The 18,282-nt window shown below is 53.9% G+C and overlaps 1 protein-coding gene and 1 long non-coding RNA gene across 2 annotated transcripts; one reads left to right on the forward strand and one right to left on the reverse strand.

The window, feature by feature from the left end:
- Nucleotides 1-1,249: 1,249 nt before the first annotated feature.
- On the forward strand, nt 1,250-13,430 carry LOC119255332 (uncharacterized). The gene is made up of 3 exons (XR_005127442.2): nt 1,250-1,476; nt 13,005-13,093; nt 13,222-13,430. It is a non-coding gene; the product is annotated as an uncharacterized LOC119255332 (long non-coding RNA).
- On the reverse strand, nt 8,793-17,786 carry TADA3 (transcriptional adaptor 3). Its single transcript, XM_037522356.1, has 9 exons — nt 17,520-17,786; nt 16,687-16,919; nt 15,016-15,266; nt 14,790-14,895; nt 13,443-13,584; nt 13,248-13,351; nt 12,112-12,221; nt 11,189-11,374; nt 8,793-9,341 (listed from the first exon to the last, which is right to left on the reverse strand). The coding sequence occupies exons 2-9, from the start codon at nt 16,891-16,893 to the stop codon at nt 9,149-9,151; spliced, it is 1,299 nt and encodes a 432-aa protein (XP_037378253.1). The 5' UTR covers nt 16,894-16,919; nt 17,520-17,786; the 3' UTR covers nt 8,793-9,148.
- Between the last annotated feature and the right edge of the window lie 496 nt (nt 17,787-18,282).

Here is an 18,282-nt window from a genome sequence, read left to right on the forward strand (position 1 = left end):
GGCCGGAGGCCGCGCGCACAGCCTCGGGCACCCCCACCACCTGCCGGCGCGCTCCGGCCCCCGAGTCCTGCTGGAGCGGGGACCCCCACCCCCTCCTCGGCGCCGGCGGGGCGGGGCGCAGTGTCTCGTCCGGCTGCACCGAGGCTGCCGGGGGAGGCGGGGTGTCCGGGCCGGGGCCTGGCGTCCGAGTAGCCCGTGAAGTCCCGAGTCTCAGTTTCTTTATCTGGAATGTGGGGATATTGATCACTGCCCCAGAAATTCTCCCGGGATTCCACAAGACAATGGTGTGGAGAGCCTGGAACACAGCCCGTGCTCAAAATATGCGAGCTAGGTCCAGCGGCAGTGGCCGAGCAGAGCAGGGACCTGATTTGTCCAGGAACAGGACCAAGAGGCCGTCTCAGTGTCTCAGATCCCGACGCCATGAAAAACACCCTTTCCACCCAGGGCCGAGCCTCTGCTCTCCCCTGCACCCACTCAAGGCACCCCCAGGGCTGGGGGATTTCCACCCCGATTCCTGTTTCTCCCACTGGCAGCATTCCCAGGGTGCTAAGGTGGTCTCTGGCCCCCTGAGCCTGCAGGTTCTGTGTGCTGGTCTGTGTGTGCCTGCCTTTGCGCATGATCGAAGGCATTTATGCTTTCTTTTTTAACACGCACACTCTGTCTACATGTATGTATTTCTGTATTTTTTTTTTTTTTATAGAGGCATGCTTTATTTATTTGTTTGCTGGTTTGTTTGTTTGTTTTGTTTATACAAGCACTGGGTACAGTCAGAAGCACGGGAGGGTGAGAGAATTCACCAGAGCCAGAGCGGGGAGCAGAGCAGGCAGAAGGACCGAAGTACACTGCTGAGGGGAGCAGCGGGCGGCAGGAGAGGTCTGCGCGCCAGGTGGGACCCTCCTCAGGTGGCCGGGGAGCAGCCGGGGATCGAACCGGCGCCGCAGAGGCCGCGGGCAGCTTCGCAACCCAGTGCTCAACCGCTGCGCCACTGGGGAGGCCCTACATGTATGTATTTCTACAAAAGAAAAGAAATACATGGCAGGAAAATTACAGACAATACTAAAAGCTCACACAGACCATCCGTACCCCTGGTCACAGGCTTTCACATGCCAAGTAACAGAATTCCGAGTGAAGCCTGCTTCATAGAAGCAGAACCAAGCCTTGCACAGGCGGGTGCCAGACCTAAGGGAAAACACAGGATCCAGGGCGCGGAGGCCAGCACTGGAGCTGCAGCCTCCTAGGAGGTGTTTTCTCTCACCCCTCCTGGCCTTGATTTCTCTTGGCATGTTGTCTCCCTTCCAGCTGCTCCATGGTCTCCTGTGCCTCTGGGAAGCATCAGCAGCCCCGCTTTCCTGCTGAAGCATGCAGCCGGGGCGCTACACCCAGATCCGGGGATCAGTTTCATGGGAAGAATCCGGTGGCTTCTGCTGGCTGACATTCCTACTCCTGGGCTGGCAAAACTGTCGCCAGGGAAATGAGGTACTCTATGGGGCAGGTGTGCGTCACGGGCAGCAGATCTGAGTCTCAAGGAATGAAAAGGGGTATCTTGCCCAAAGAAAGAAGGGGTGCTGGGCAGGCATAAGTAACAAAATCCTCCTGCTCCATCAATCAGGAAAAAAAGTGGTAATATTTTGGAGTCTGTATTCTTCCAGATTTTTCAGAATGCATATAGATGTACACATTGCTGCCTCCTACACCCACATTTCCCGAATCCCTGTATCATAGGAAATGATACAGTCCACGGTCCTAAAAAAAAAAAAAAAAAAAAGAAAAGAAAAGAAAAATGAGTCACGGAAAGTCAAATATACACAGGGCGGAAAAGGAAGGAATCCTCTCTGCTATGAGCAAAGTCACACCACAGCGCAGAGGTCTCCGTCCATTCTTGACAGATAAAAAAATAAGCCATTAGAGGAGTGAGTGGTTTTCTAAGATTAGAGGAAAGAGAAGAAATCACAAGAGGGGCAGGCTTATTTATAAAACACAAGACTTGTGTTGCTGGAAAACACAGAACAAAGCCCTATTCCCAAATCCTAGTCAACAGTGAAGAGGCAAACTTCAGACAGGGAGATGTTTTACAGAGGACAGGTTAATATTTCCATTTTGTAAAGGACACATAAAATTGATAATAAAGAATTCAATAAATAGTCGAAGGAGACAGATGAAACAGAAGGGTCAAAGACATGCAAAGGAAAGAAGAGTCATCCGTCGCCTTCGAAATTTGAAGTTAAAAAAGCAAGTCATGCCAAAGACTGGTGTTCGCGTGAGGAGAGGACACATGTACACTTCTGGTGGGAAAATGAAAGGTCTTGCTAAAAATCTCTTGGAAACAGTTTGGCAATAGGGATCAAAGGCTGCGACCCAGCAGTGCCTCTTCTGAGAATCAATTTCAGGGAAATCCTCTTAAATTAGTACAAGCCTCTATGCTCCAAGATGCATGAAGCAATAATTTTTTTTAAAGATTTATTTTATTTATACTAGAGGTGGGGTACAGGCCAGATGCGCGGGAGGGTGAGAGGACTCACCAGAGACAGAGTGAGGAGCAGAACAGGCAGAATGACTGAAATACACTGCTGAGGGGAGCAGCGGGCACGACAGGAGAGGTCTGTGGTGCCATGTGGGACCCTCGCCGGCCGGCTGGGATGGAACCTGCGCTGCAGAGGCTGCGGGACAGCTTCACAGTGCTGCGCTCAACCGGCTGAGCCACTGGGGAGGTCCTCTTTTACTTCTCTCTTTTTTTTTTTTAAGATTTATTTATTTATTTATACAAGCACTGGGTACAGTCAGAAGCGTGGGAGGGTGAGAGGATTCACGAGAGCGGGAAACAGAACAGACAGACCAGCGAAATACACTGCTGAGGGGAGCAGCGGGCGGCAGGAGAGGTCTGCGCGCCATGTGGGACCCTCCTCCGGTGCCCAGGAGCAGCCGGGGATCGAGCCGGCGCTGCAGAGGCTGCGGGCAGCTTCGCAACCCAGCGCTCAACCACTGCACCACCGGGGAGGCCCCTCTTTTACTTCTCTTGATGGACTTGTTGTCTCTAAATTGTTGTTTTTGTTGTTGAGTGATATTAAGTATATAATCAAAAAGTCACTTAAAAAAGGATGTGGGTATGCACCAATTGGTGTTCAATTATTTAGATTTTATGTAAAACAACAACAAAATAGAATGGGCTTGAATGTCACATCCGTCACATCTTTTCTTTCCTACTACTGAAACAGTATTGGTGCATTTAGAGAAGTTTGGGGGGCAGGCAGCGCTCGTTCAAACTGCGTATTCCCCTCTTGCCCCTTGGGCAGATCGGTTTGCTGCTCTGAGCCTCAGTTTCCTCATCTCTAACAGGGCATAGCCCCACCTCCTTTGTGGGGTGATCTTGAGAATGAAGCAGCTTAGAAAGTGCCCCTCACAGTAGGATGCTTCCCTTCTTATTTGTTCCAGCAAGTTCTGGGGCAGAGTTAGTGCTCAGAAAGAAATGAGACCAAAGAGGAGTTTTCTTCTTTTCTAGACCTCAGAAGCCACAGGATAGCTGCTCTTCATATTATTTCCCCTTCCATCCTTGAACTGTCACATGTTCGAGTCAGACTTGACATGTGGAGTTTCCCTTCTTCCCTCATGGTGCCTGCCCCGCTTCCTCCCCATTTCAGGAGCAGCCCATCTTCAGCGGCTCAGTTCCCTCTAATATTGCCCAGATCTCAGTGATTTCTCCTGGCAGACACAGGCATATTCTGGCGCAACGATTCTTATGTTTGTCTCTGATGTATGCGCTGGTGCTGGCGGCCTGGGAGAGGGACATTAGAACAGGACCTCTTGGCTTGCAAAACTGGCTTACCATCAGCTAGTTGATCTGGCCTTCCCCTTTCTGTCTGCTCGGTTCCCCATCAGTGAAAGAAGTGTCATCACCTTATCTACCCTGACACAGGCTTGTTGAGAGAATTCAAGCAAAGTGCTTGGCCGCCCTAGCTTGCTCCTTTGCAGAATCATCCTCCCACAATTGTGTACTTGAAACTGTTTTCATCAAAGGCTGTAGCAAGAAATCACCACATAAGGAGGGAGGGAGGCTAAGCAAGCAGAGTTTGAAAAGACTGTTAGGCAAGCTTTGCCCCCTGGATTAGCTAAAATGTAGGTTTGGTTTCACTGACACACAAAATAAGTGTAATTTAACTGAAGTGCAAGTGTGTAACAATCTGACCTAAGCGCTCCCAGATGGAACGAGGATCACTAGGTCCGAGGAACCCTGGCTGCTACTCACCCTGTTGCTCCACCATTCCTAGGGTGTTGTCTGTAATGCATCTCGACATGGCTGCCACCGTGTCTTACCCAGGCAGGGGGAACGGGAGCATGGAAGGCACACCCCTTGGAACCCATGGTCTCTTACTGATACATTTCTCTTCCGCATGTGTCCTGTTGTGACAAAAACTTTGTCGCATAATCGTACCTAGCTGCAAGGGAAGCTGGGATATTTAGTCTTTTAAAGCATATGGCAAAAAAAAAAAAAAAAAAAAGCGCATGTCCAGCTATTACTCAGAAGAAAGGAAAACAGATCTGGGAGGACATGGACTGGTTTCTGCGCCCCTGCACCATCCCAGATGTGTGTCTTTGCACGTGGCGGTGTGTCACTCTCTGCCCCGCCATGCGGCCAGAGTACCTTTCTGATCAGCGCGCTGTTGAGGAATGCCCCTGCTCACAAACCACCCGTAGCGCCCTGCTCTCTTGAAAAGTGATTCTCAAACTGTAATGTGCCTCGGGGGTCATCTGCAGAGCAGTTAAAACAGATGACTGGTGCCCACCACTGGAGTTTGTGGTTCGCTGGGTCTGCGACCTGAGAATGTTTATCTTTATTAAGTTTATTAAGTGATGCTGATGCTGCTGGCACAGGGACCACACTTTGAAGACCATTGGCCTTGAAGATAAAGCCCGTTCTCCTTCACTTGCCTTTCCAAGCCTGGTGTCAGCCTGCTTTCCAGCTTGATCTCTCATCCTTCCCCCTCGCCACACACCCAGGGCCTGGTCTCACTGAAGTCCTTGCCTCTCTCTAAGCAGGCCAGCTGCTCACACCTCTCTGTGCTTTGCCATTCCTTTTGTCTGGGATGTCTTCAGCCCAGCAGCTTCCTTTCCGTGTCCTCCCTGAAGCCTGTCCTGACCCCCTAAACTAAGTCCTTCCCTGCCCCACGTCCCTGCAGACACTGTACGTTCTTCTATTATTGCTCTCCTGGCCTTGCGTTTTGATTGTCTACCCAGCCGTCTCCCCATGTCTGGAGCCTTCCTCCCTCACCTCTCAGCCATGGCCACAGGGTCTCTGAGGAGTAGATGGAGTGAATGAATGAATGAATGAATGAATGAAGACGTAGATGAGTTAATACCTGGGTGACTAGGTAAGTCTGCCTGTACTTGGTTCTCTCCAAGGAGTCCTGAGTCCCAGATCAGAAAGGAAGTAACTCCCTGAGCATAGCTTCACAAATTCCCAGCTGTCACCTCTTTATTAGCAGTAGTCAGCTGGGACCCAGCACCCACCACCACGCTTCTGGCGTGCTCAGGAGCTGGCAGGGTCTGGGGACCCATACGAGGTCACACCCCAAGCTCAGGGCTTAACCTCCACCCAACTTACCCTATTCTTACTCCCCCTGTGTTCCTAACTCAGTTTGACTAGAAATAAAATCTCAGTGATAGTCAAAATTTATTAGATCATCAAAGTGAGTGTTCAAATCCAGGAAGCAGTATAAAAGATTCTACTTTGTGAGAAGTGTCTTGACAAATCCCAGTTTGAATCTAGTTTATAGAGGTAGGAACAGTGGGTCATTAACATTAGAATGTAATTTTTCTTGAGGCAGGTTGCTTCTAGTTCTAAGTTGTCCTGATATGATGGTGCTATCTATGCCTAGAGGAAAGCAAAGCAGTATTTGATTTCTTCCTTCGTAAAGAATGCACTGGGGGATGCAAAGGCCCAGGGGCCATCATTAAATCTCCTTTATCCAGCTCCTTGGTCCGCAGTGGGGATGAAAAGATGGACTACCCACAGGCATCAGATTGTGCATGCTGTTTCAGGCTTCAAGTCTCTGCAGATGGCCTTGCTCTCCTGTCTGCCAGGACAGGGAGGGGCCGTTTTCCAGAACATTGTACGGTATGTTCACAGCTGTAAGGCATTTGAGGCTGGAGAAGCAACATTATACATGGTAGGATGCCTCCTAGGGCCAAGACACAAAAGACTTTTTTCACCAAACTAGCGATAAGGTATCAGGATTGTTTTGAACGGAATCTTGGGGAGGGGAGAAGGCACTGGGACTAATCTCCCGTTCCTCACAGGGATGCCAGTTTCCTCCAAACCCCATGGAAGAGGCCTCCTTTGACTCCTATATACACCTATATGGCTGTAAGAGGGGACTCCCTCTGTCCCACTGTGGTTGTCAGCTCTGTTGGGGTGGTGCTCTCTGGGGGCTAACTGTCCCTGCACCAAGGCTGAGTCACCTCAGAAGGCAAGGCACCTCTTTGAGCCTGTGTCCTGCTCTGCAAGGACACCAAAGAAGACATGGGTGTGAAGGGCCCCGGTAGGGTCTCAGGCAGACGGTGGGTGTGCAACACAGAATCGCAGGTGCTCACAGCTCATCCTTGAAAGTTAAGTCTTCTCCCTAATGAGTCAGGCCTAGTCAGTCTTCTAGGGTTCTTCTTGGTGTTTACAGGACCTACCTTCCCCCTCTCACAATTCTGTCTAATCGTAGGACCTCATCTCCCATCTCCCACCCTACCTCTTCCACAAAGCTGTCTCTGTTCCTAGAACTGTCTACCAATGGTGCCTACTTATGGTCTGGCCTAATGAACATGGTGGTAATTAAGAGTCAGGTCTGCAAGCAGAGCTGCCACGTATGGCTGCACAGGTTGTGCAGTCTGAGCCTAGGTTTTTTTTTTTTTTTAAGTTTTATTTTATTCATTTATGCATACAAGGGCTGGGGTGTAGGCCCCAGGTGGGGTAGGGTGGGGTGAGAGGATTCACCAAAGACAGAGTGGGGAGCCAGAAATACATTGCTGAGGAGAGCAGAGGGTGAGTCAGGAGAGGTCTGCTGCACCATGTGGGTAGCTCCCTGGCCGGGAGCTACCACTCATGCTGCAGTGGCTGCGGAGAGCTCCATAGTGCTGAGACTTAACCCCTGCGCCACCAGGGAGGCCCTGTCAAACCCGAGGTTTACCTTTCACATAGATGGTAGGGGAACAGGACCCCCATGAGTAAGGACGAGCTTTTGGTCTGCAATCCAAATAGACTGAGTTTGGAATCCTGACTCAACCACTCATCATTTATTTGACCAAGCAAGGTATATTACCTCCTAAGACTCAGTTTCCCCATCTTGCGAGTGGGATGTAGTTCGAATCTACCACATGGAAAAGATTCAGTAGCTTAACGGGTTGGAGTGGTGTCTGGTTTACACACATAGCTAACATCTCCCGAACACTTAATTCCACAATTAACAGAAGCATGGGTGTCTTTTCCCTCTAAGGTTATAAGCAACCCAGGGACAGGGAACCAGAGTGGGCGGCAGGCCACACGCCATCCTCTCTCTCAGCACCCTATTTCATCCTTTTTTTGGCCCAAACTCACTTTATTAATCAGACTTTTTTTAGCTGACAAATGATAAATGACATGATGAAACCCCAAACTAGCTTCAGCCAAAAGCAGCGTTTGTGGGCTGATGTTACTGCCAAGTCTGGTGGAGGACGCGGGGCTCCTCCTGCAGCTTTAGAGCCTGCTGTGCTTCCGAGTTGGTTTTCTCAGGCTGTGAGTTCCACGGGGCAGGAAAGTGGGTCCGAACTTACATTCTATGGAACCAAAAGGGAGAGAAACCTCCTTTCTCTCAGCATCCACACAGCAGCCTTACGGCAGGTTTCTGATGGGCCCCACGGGGTCACATGCTCACTCGCTGGAACAGTCACTGTGGCTAGAGGGATGGGGTAGCTGGTCAAGTTGGGGTTAGGCGGCTACCTATTTTCAGAGTCCCACAAGAGGCACCTAGAATGGGGGAGGGCCCCTCTCCAGCAGATGTTGTTGTATGAAAGTTGGCTGTCCTGGTCATCCTTCTGCACAGCTTAGCTCACAGGTCCCTTCCTCAGGGAACCTTCCCTGCCCCCCCTGTGTAGACCTCAACCTTCCCACAGTAAATTGTAAAATTTCTCCAACTCTGACTACTCTGGGAACAAGTGGAAGCAGGCAAAAGAGGGCTTATTTATTCATCTGCACCCTCCCAAGCTTTGCTTCCGGTGGCCCACCCAGCACCCACTTCCCTTATTCAGATTTTTGATGGGTTCACCTTATCTCCCCACTACCTGGACTTAGTGGGGAGCAGACGTCACTCACTCTATTTTAAACCCTTCAGAATCACCCCAGCCACAGTGGTTTCTCTGAGAGATGTTTGGGCCAGTTAGACACCAGGGAGTCTGGGAAAGGCTTCTTGCTGTTCTGGAAGCCAGCTGGCGCCTGTCTGCTTGTGCTGGACATAAGCAAGGAAGTGCCTGGCCTCCGCTGACTGCTACTGGCTGACCCTGCACAGCTGGAGACACCCACACCCACACCCTTGATGGTCCTGCGGGGTTGCTGGCCCTCGGCAGGCCCCAGCCAACTCCCTCGTGGTTAATGCACTTTGAGTTGGGGAGTTGTTACCTGTAGTCACTAGTAGCCTCAGAAAGTTCTCCCCGAGTGAATGGCATGGGTGAGTGGTGCCAGGCTGAGTCACCAAGTATGCCACCCTGAACACTGCTACCCACACCAGTTCCTCTCTGCCCCACAATAACAGACATTGAAAGACTCTGCATGCTTTTTAAAAAACCACAACAGTTACTTTACTTTTAAGTTTGCACTTTACAAAACCACAAGGGAGAAGTCCTTGGGGGAGAGGTGGGGGTGGGGAATGATGAAGGGGGAAGAGGAAGGCTGGAAATAAAGCCCCCACTCATCTGGGGGACCAAGTAGAGACTGGGCCCCAGGCCAGCCCAGCAGGGTCCCATATCCTGGCTGCACAGCTAGGCCAAATGACCTCAGGGGAGGGTGCCAGCCTCAAGGGACTGTCACCATCTGACATGTGAGGGGCAGCCACAGGCCAAGGCTTCGGCAGCCAGTGAAGGAAGTGGGCCTCCATCCCTCCCTCCCGCAGGCCAGGGAAGGCCGCCGAGGCAAGGGCTACCCGTCCAGCAGCTTCAGGATGCTTTCTCGCTCCTTCAGAGTCTTCCAGGCCTGGTCCTTCTCTTTCTTGGTGGGGGTCCGCTTCTTCTGCCGGGCAGCCATGATCTTGCGGAAGGCATCCATGACCTCATTGTCCGCCATGCGGACCCGCTGTCTCAGCTCCTGCCGGCTCACCTCCTCCTTTGCTAGTCTGGGGGGGGGGGACCAAAAGGTCAGCGTGTGGGAAGCCCACCTCCAGGCTTCGACTGAGCCCACTCACCACCACGTAGGCCCTTCTGCAAACGTTTCATGCCAGAAAGCCATGACTGAGTTACACTTATATGGTGTTATGCGCTTAAGCTCTTCAAAAATGTTAGCTCAGTTAGCCCTCACCCCCTATGAGACAGGGACTATGACTCCTGTTACCAGTGAGGAAACTGAGGTTCAAGGAGAATAAACAATGGCCCTGGCCCCAGAACTGGGACACAGGAAGTCTGATCACGCAGCCAGCTTCGATCTTCTTTAACAGGTGTTTTAGAGCCAGAAGACCTGCTCCTTTAGCATCAAATTCCAGAACCACCCAAGGGCTGGGGCAGCTGGAGGTCCACCGGAGGCGGGGGAGGTGCCAAACCATTCCCTCTGAAAGGAATCCAATCTTTAAATTCCTCTGGTGGTCGAGCTGGAAGGTCACTCAGAGATCTAATCTAGCCCAACCTGTTACCCTTCCAGAAAAGGAAGTTGTTGCTCAGGGCAGGAAATGCCTTGCTTAAGGCCCTGCAGCTGATCCATAGCAGGGCTGAAGGCCACGTCCCGGCCGGCTGACAGTCCCCAGCTACTTCCTGCAAGGCCCGTACTTCTCCAAGCGTCTGTATCCGCGGTCCCTGCGCCTTGCTCTGTGCCCTCCCCCCTCCCCCCCCCCCCCCCCCCCAGTGCTGCTCTCATCTGTGTTCTCCTCTTCCCCGCGAGGGCAACATGAACTAGAACAAAGATTTGGATTCAGCTTTGGCCTGTTCACTGGCTGCGCAACCTTCAGCTGAGCACTGACCTCCCTGCACCTTTAACAGGGAAAATGCCCCCTGCCCCCTGCAGGTGGAGAGCCAAAAGCTGCCGTTGAGGTTGAACGGGAGGGCACATGTAACGGCGTGGGCGCAGAGCGGGCACAGAGCAGGCGCTGGGCACACCCTTTTTCTTAAGGACTTGAGCAGCTTGTCAGCAAATACCTTTCCATGGCGCATGTGTCTGGTTCCCAACCACCTGCTGTGCAGCAAGCCCTTCCTCCACCTCTCCCCCAGTCCCAGCCCCAGCCCCGCGCCCGTGGAGACAGGCGAGCGGCCAAATGAACAAGCGAGGGTGCCCTGTGGGGCTCTGGGAATCAGACACACCACCCGCCTGCGAGCAGCAAGGGGCTGAGCTGCATTGCTTCTCTGACTCCCAACAAAAGGACAGCCACTACACCATGACCTCCCTCCAGATGTCACCTCTACCTTGTGATCAATGCAGAACAGGAAGGATTAGAATCAATATAAAATAAGCAATACTGCACCCAATTTCTTAAAAAATGGGCCCTAAAACACTGGTCAACTTCCAGGGACTAGTCACAGGTGTCCCCCAAAATGCTGACAGTTGGCAAGTCTAGTGGAGAATGTCCTGGAGTGTATCACACTCTTCCTTCACTTTCTGCACGTGTGAAGTTTCTCTTAATAGAATCAGGGAGGAGGGCGTTTGGGGTGAGAAGATAAGCATGAAAAGATTTTAAAAATAAATCACACGGCAGAGTGACTACAGGTACCACCACTGAACTGCACATGTGAAAATGGTTTGGAGAGTAAGTTTTCCACTGTGTTCTTTACAAGTAAAAGCAAATCAACCCGCCCACCAGTCAGATGCCTGCAGAATGAGAATCGGAGGCGTAACCCGTGCCCAGGTCGCCCACATGCACGCTCTTCTCAAGGCACCTCAGGAGACTGAAGAGGCCCTGCCAGGATTGGTCACCCCTGAGAGGCGACCGGCAGTGCCCAAGGCCTCCCTGGCTACCTCACCCCTGCACCAGCCCCTCACCTCAGCAGGTCGTGCTTCTTGGTGCGGTTGTGGGCACTGAGCGCCTTCAGCTCGGCCTGCCGCTTGCGCAGCTCCGCCAGGACCTCATCCTCCGAGTCCTCCGCCGGGCGGTCCTCGGACTCCAGCAGGCCCTGGGCGATCAGCTCCTCCTTGATGCGGCTCTCCAGGGACTTGGTATGCGGCACGCTGCAGGGAAGGCAGCCTTGGCTCAAGGGCCGACCTGAGGGGCCCTCTACGGTCCTAAGATCAGTGAACCCCTTCCTCTGGGCACCGCCTCTGCCTCTATCTAGCTGCAGAGACACAGACGCATCTGGGCTTGTTTCAAACCCAAGCAACATATGCTCACTGTCCGCACCTACGCGCTGACAGCCCCGAGAACCGCTCTTATTCTGTCACACAGCCGTGTTATTTGGCTGTGTTAACGCAGTATCACATATATTTAAAAAATATCGTTTCACACACACACACACACACACACACACACACACACACACACACACAGACAATTGCAGGTCCTGTAACACACTCTCGCCAACCTTTTACTATGTATTATTGTAGCTCCCCAACCAGGTACGCACATCTAAATATATCTCAGGTAAACAGGCCCACACTGACTGTCCTGTGCTGCACCCAACATGGCCCCCCCTCAGCACGCAGGTCAGTGAGGTGGATTTCTCTAACAGGACTGATAGTTGCAAGTCATTTCATCACAGGGAGCTGCCACCCCTTTCGCCGGACAGCAGAGGGTGTGCCACGTGACCAGAGCAGCGCTAAGCACCCCAAAACGCTGGGCCAGCACACTAGCACACTAGTCTGCAGCTTTTTTGGACTTGATCTCCTGCCCTTGGCCTCCCTGCTACAGAAGAGCCCCCCATGTAGAGACAGAAGGGCCTGGCTGTGCAGTGCCCCAGGAGGGTGCTCACCTGAAGGGCTTGTTCTGATTGCGGGGAGAGGTGCTTGCCCCGTCAGCCCCGGACTCCTTCCCCGACATGTCAGGAATGGGCGAGTCCTCCATGGGGGAGATAATATTTTCCTAGAATATCAAGGAGAGTCGTCGTTTCACCACTTTCTTGCTCTTCTCTGGCCTGTGTGGACAATCTTCGCAGACCAGAAACAGATCTTCCATCCCACCTCCTCTGTGAAGCCTCCCCAAACTGACTCCAAAAAGCTTTGATCGTTTTAGAAACCCCACTTTTGGGTGCTGACACTGAAAGGGAGCACAGACGAGTGATGAGTGCTGGAAACACCCAGCCAGGGTAACGAGACCAAGTGTCTACGTCCGGCCACTGTGCTAAGCATGTGTGGCAGAGGCTGCCAGCCGCCCGAGGGCCATTCTTGCCTTTCTCCATAGCAGCCGGGCTTCTGGCCGCCCAGCTACACCACACTTCCCAGCCTCCCTTGCAGCCGGTGATCCTGGTGACAAATTCTCCCCAGTGGACAGTGATGAGAAGAGGTCGGATCACACTCTCAATGTGGGCCGGGAGTGGCAACCACACCCAGAGCGACCCGTGCCGAGTGCGTATGTAAGATGGCAAGGCCACCACAGCAGGAGGGTCCCTTCCCTCCCCCATGCTCCTCTAACCTGCAACATCCCCAGACAGAGGAGAAATTAACTATGGGGTGGAGTCTGAAGAGCAAACGCAGGCTCGATGAGGTGCGATGTACCTATGGTGAGCCCGTGGGTATAAAGGTCCCTGAACCTGGGGTTTGAATCCTGCTTCTATTTGTCAGTGGTGTGACCGCCACAAAACAGTTCTCTTTTTTGAGCCTCAATCTTGCGGTGCCAGCACAGGGCTAACTGCTGTCTTGCTTCCAGTGACAGCATGTGTGGAAAACCCCAGCACTGGGCTCAGCCCTCACCCAACACTCAGCAACAGTAACTTTGCGGTGGTGGCGACCTAGGAGGTAGGTCTGAAGTTAGCGACTAAGAGGAGCTGATGAGATGAATGTGCTTGTATTTGAAAATTATCAAACCATGTGTTTATAATCTATGTACCTTTCTAAATGTATGCTTCAATTTAAAAATACTACAGCAGAAAGAATGGAATGGGGTGCTGACCTCTACCAGGGCCTGCAGGAGGCGCTGTGTCAGAGCACCAAAAGGGCACCCATCTTCCGGCTGCTCGTGCTGGGCCTCAGACTTCTTCAGCAGGGCGTCCACATCTGAAGGGGACAGAGAAGCAGTGGACAGGTGGGCTGAAGCTCTGGGAACTTAAGACCTGGCCTGGGGTGGGCAGGGAAGTGAGGGGCCTACCTTTAGTGTCTAGTTCAGTCAGTGGCCCCAGGAGGCCTTTCTTCTTGTCAGCCACAGCTGCTGCCCGGGCCCCGTCCTTCTGTTCTTCCAGCAGGTCCTCCTGTGCCCAGCGCTGGGAGTAGTGCTTCCCCAGAGGCGGGATCTATGGGTGAGACCCCACCCGGTCCCAAAGGTAGATGCTGCCATTCCTAGGACACGGCACAGTCACCAGGCTCTTCACTCACTGATCTGTCTCCCAAGTACCCAGGCCTGGGCCAAGGCCTACGCCTCGCATAGGTGAGTCGAGACAAAAAGAAGAAGAATCTCTACACTCACAGTCTAATAAGAACACAGGCACAGTCTAGTAAGGAGACTAAAATACCCACAGGAGGCAACATGGGATGGTTTCCAAGATGAAAGGTATAGGTGGTGTGCATACGTGGACATCTCAGGTCACAGTGGCTACCTCTAGAGAGAACTAGGGGCCTGAGTTAGGAGTGAGGGGGAATAATCTTTTACATGCTTGGCTTTATTACCATCTGTATGAATTATTTGTCAAATATATTGCTTAAAAATTCAGACAATCACTAGAAGTCAAGTCACCAACGTGCAGTGGCAGCACAGGAGGACCAACATCCCGCCGGGGACTCTGCAGAGGTGTTCTGCTGGAGGTAACATGAGATTGGGGCCTTGATGGTGCAGAGAGTTTGCCAAGGGGAGAAGAGCAGGTGTGGAGGCCCAGCCATGGCACGAACCCACATGGGCCTGAGGTAAGGGAGGATGCTGGGTGGGGCTGGTGCATGCAGCAGTGAAGAGGGGTGTGGCCGAGGAAACTGGAGAGAGGCGCTGGGGCTGTGCCACCAAGAACTGAGATACTTGGACTCGATCCTACAGGTAATGGGAGCCAGGGGCAGCCTGGGCAGAAGGCTGTGTCATAATCACACCTGATCATGACAGCCGACCCGTGTGGCAGCTCCCTCTCCAGTGCTTCTGTTGTTTTTGGCATCTTTAATACACACTTTGTATTTTCATCATAAAAAAAGTCAACTTTCATATATTAAAGTGAGGAAAAGAAAGGTCCCTCCATCTGGAGGCAGCAAAGTATTGAGACTGGGTAAAAGCTGACCCAGAGTGGAGGAGACAGAGATGAGGGGATACAGGAAGACCTCAGCGAAACAGACGCCTCAGGATGTGGTACCCATGCGGATGGGACCGAGGGCCAGCAATGCAAGGAGAAAGCCAACAGGTAGCGCCTGGTCTGGGTGGACAGGAGCCCACGCAGGGAAGAAGGAAGAGGATTCGTGGCTTTGGGATCTTTGATTCTGAGGCACCTCTGAGCCCGCCTGTTTGGCGCCCCAGACTTTCTACCTTGTAATGTTCAGCCTCGTCTTCTGGGGGTTTCAGTAGCTCCTCCAGTGTGCGCACCTCCTCACTGGTGATGTCAGCACAGTAGGGCTCCACCGAAGCCCAAAACCTGCAGCGAGAAGCAGATCCTGAGGGGGGGCCCCTCTGCCACATCAGCCTCAGCCCTGGGCCCCTCTGTGGCCTCCACACCCCCAACCCTGATGCCCCTCTATGTTCTCTGGCCCAGAACCTGTTGGGGGCGTCATTCTTGGGGATCCGTGGCACATCAATTGGGTCATCAGTGAATTCATATTCCTGGATCTTTGGCTGAAGGTTTTTGGATTTGGGACGCCCAGGGCCCGGGCCTGGCCCATGTCCTGCCTTCCCTTCCAGTTTCTGCTTCTTAGGTTTCCCATGTTTGGGGGGAGCTCCAAGTTCATGGTCTCGACCCAGTTTCAGGAATCGTCGGTCACCTTTCTTATCCTGCCAGTCGGTGAGGATCTGAAATTGAGAGACAGTCACTGCCAGGCAGAGGGAAGATCCAGGCCTACACTTTCCTCCAGTAAAAAATTAGGATCAGAACTCAAGGGGATCCAACGGCTTTCCCCATCACCTTTTTATTTAGCAAACTCCCACGCATCCTTCAAAATTCAGCTCCTTTTCTATGCCTTTTCAGGATTTACTTCTAAACTTACCATTCTATCCTCTTACTTGTCGGGATTCTGACTCACTTCTGCATCGCCCAAGCCAGCCTCCAGGTCTTTAATAGAAAGGGCAGCAAGTGACCTTACCCCAGCACATGTCAGCGCTGGGGAAATAGGCTGGTAGAAACGTCTTGGTGAAGACACTAGCTTCTCAGCAAACCTTCACCTTCAAAGTCCCAAACGGGAAGCTTCTCTGCCTAAATTACCCACCTCTCAGTGGCTAAAATACAGTTTGTGCCACAGGCCTGCTCTAAAAACCCCAGTGGATTCCCAGGAACTGCAAGTTAATTGTTTGGCCTCTGAGGTCCAGCTGGATTGGCATCTTCTTTCTCATTGTCTGGCACTGTCCCACCACCACAAGCCCGACCTGTTGTTCAGTGACAGTGGAAAGAACAGCTCCTTTCCTCTCCCACTGGATTCTAAGCTCCTTTTCTTACAGGAGACCAGGAAACTGGGCATTCGGGGTACAGAGAACATGTTCATGTAGTGAATAGAAATAACTGGAGTAATACCCAATATAACATTTGAAATGCTTGCTTAGGGTCAGATACTAGGCTGAGCCTTTGCAAAAAAAAAAAAAATCTCTTTCAGGCCTCCCCTGGTGGCGCAGCGGTTGAGTGCTGGGCTGTGAGGCTGCCCGCAGCCTCTGCAGCGCCAGTTCGATCCCTGGCCACCGGCGAGGGTCCCACCAAAAAAAAAAAAATCTCTTTTAATCCTCACAAAAGCGTGAGGTAGCGACTGTTATTCAGCCTGCTTTACAGACAGGGAACTGACGTTCAGAGTACTGATGTTCCAGGTGACAGAGCTAGGAAACAACACTAGTGAACGCCGAGGCCAGGATTCAAATCCAGGTCTCCCACTGCTCATAACCACACCACCACATCACCTGCTGCTTGTCCAACCCAGCGCCCCCTCCCTTTCCTGGTGACCTTCCTTCCTAATTAGCTCTACCTAATGACTACCACAGACCCCAGAACACAGTGGGGATGAGGGGCGGAGGTCAATAAATGTTCAGTGAATCAGAAACCTTGCAATTCATGAGAATCAGGCACATCCCTGCATACTTCACGTGTCCAAAGAGCCCTCTCGGGCCTTTCTCTCCTCCACTCCTCACCCCAAGTTCCTGTGCCCCAGGCTTCAGTAGATGGGGCTAACTCAAGGACCCATCCCATAAGTCATGATCCATCCCTGGTGACAGCCCCTCCGTGGGGTATCACCTGGGTTTCGGCCTCAAGCACCCGCAGGCGCCGGCTGGCAGAGGAAAGCAGGGTCTCAAGCTCCAGCTGCAGAGTGTCCAGCTCCTCAATGCCGATGCCATCATCCTCGGAGCGGGCCAGCACCGCCGTGTAGCGGGGACAGACCTTCAGGTGGTCCACAGACTTGAAGTCATGAAACTGCAAGGGGCAGTCCTTCAGCTCACTCATGGCCCAGGAGACGGGACCCTGTGGAGCTGGAGAGGAGAGAGCCATTGACGGGAGACAAAGTGGCAGCAGAAAAACCCAAGGGCTCCTTCCAGCCTGGAACAGCTTCCAGGAGAAAGCGAGGCTTCAGCACCCGTGGACAAGGCGGCTGGCCCAGGCACTGCTCGCAGAGCACCTACTGTGTGCCTCGCTAGGTACACACATCTTCCCAGGGAATTCCTCACCCGACCCCAACAGCAGCCCATGGTGACGCCCACTTTACAGGTAGGGAAAGAGACTCAGTAAGAACAGGTACACAGCCAGGTGACCCAGGTGCCATCCAATCTGAGTCTGCAGCCACAAGTTGTGCCCTGTCACACGCGCGCGGGCCGGCCTTCCTGGCGCGCTCTTCCATTTCACCGACTTGCAAACATTCACTCTTACAAGTTAATGTTCTCCATGCTCTCCGGTCTCCCTGTCTCGTCTTTCCCCTGGTAACCCAAACCTGCCTGGGCCCAGGCCCAGGCTTTGCCCTTCTCTAGTCGAGAGGCCCCGAGCAGGGGTACCCCCCCACGAGCCTCGGTGCTTCCATCTGCAGGATGGGGGCACACGGTGTGCGTCTGTGAAATGGGGGTGACCACAGTACCTACCTCCCCGGGATGCTCTGAGGATTAAGAGGCGATGCCCGCCAAGAGCCCAGTTCAGTGCCTGGCACCGAAGACGTGGGGCGGCTCAGCGGCTGGCCCCGATCGCGGGTCGCCCCAACGTCCCGCTTTCGGGGTCCCTGCCCTCTAGGGACCCCCTAACGTGACCCGCCCCTCTACCTCCTCACAGCGGCCTCCAACGGCCCCCGGGGGGGGGCGGGGAGTTCCGGTCTGACGGAGCGGCCGCCCCGGAACCGGCCGAGGGCGGCCCCCGCGGCGGGGCTGGGGGGGCCGGGCGGGGGGCGCCGCGTCGCGGGCCGCGGGCGAGCCCACTGCAGCCGGGGGCGCGCCCTCGGGCGGGCCGAGGGAAGGGCCCGGGCCGGGGGCGGGGCGGGGAGGCCCGCCGAGCCCCAGGGGCGGCAGGTAGGAGGGGCCGCGGACGGGACGGGGGCGCAGAGCCGGAAGGATCGGGGCGCCGCCGCCTCGCCTTGTCCTAATATGGTGCCCAGCCCGAGGCCGGGCCGCACCACTGCGCGCCCCGGGGGGGACGGCGGCGCGGACGCCCCGCGCACCGCCCTGCAGCGCGGGCCCCGGGCGGGCGCCGGGCGGAGACTGGGCGGCGGCGAGACGCCTTCCGAGCGCGCGGACGCCGGGCGCGTCCCGGGGGCGCCCCCCGCGGGGCCCCGGCGCCCGGGCCCGCCCCCCCGGCGCGGCGCGTGGTGCGGCCCGGAAGCGCGGGCGGCTCTGCGGCTGCGCCCCTGCGCGGCGC

The sequence above is a fragment of the Talpa occidentalis genome, unplaced genomic scaffold (assembly GCF_014898055.3).
Source record: "Talpa occidentalis isolate TD23 unplaced genomic scaffold, MPIMG_talOcc4v2.1 talOcc4.10, whole genome shotgun sequence".
Taxonomy (NCBI): domain Eukaryota; kingdom Metazoa; phylum Chordata; class Mammalia; order Eulipotyphla; family Talpidae; genus Talpa; species Talpa occidentalis.

What these genes read in the sequence shown, in the direction of transcription:
- TADA3 (XM_037522356.1), bottom strand. Translation starts at nt 16,893, where the DNA reads ATGAGTGAGCTGAAGGACTGCCCCTTGCAGTTTCATGACTTCAAGTCT. An exon ending in GACTGAACTAGACACTAAAG is followed by an intron (nt 13,352 to 13,442) that starts GTAGGCCCCTCA and finishes TGTCCCCTTCAG; the next exon opens with ATGTGGACGCCCTGCTGAAG. An exon ending in AATCAGAACAAGCCCTTCAG is followed by an intron (nt 11,375 to 12,111) that starts GTGAGCACCCTC and finishes CCTTCCCTGCAG; the next exon opens with CGTGCCGCATACCAAGTCCC.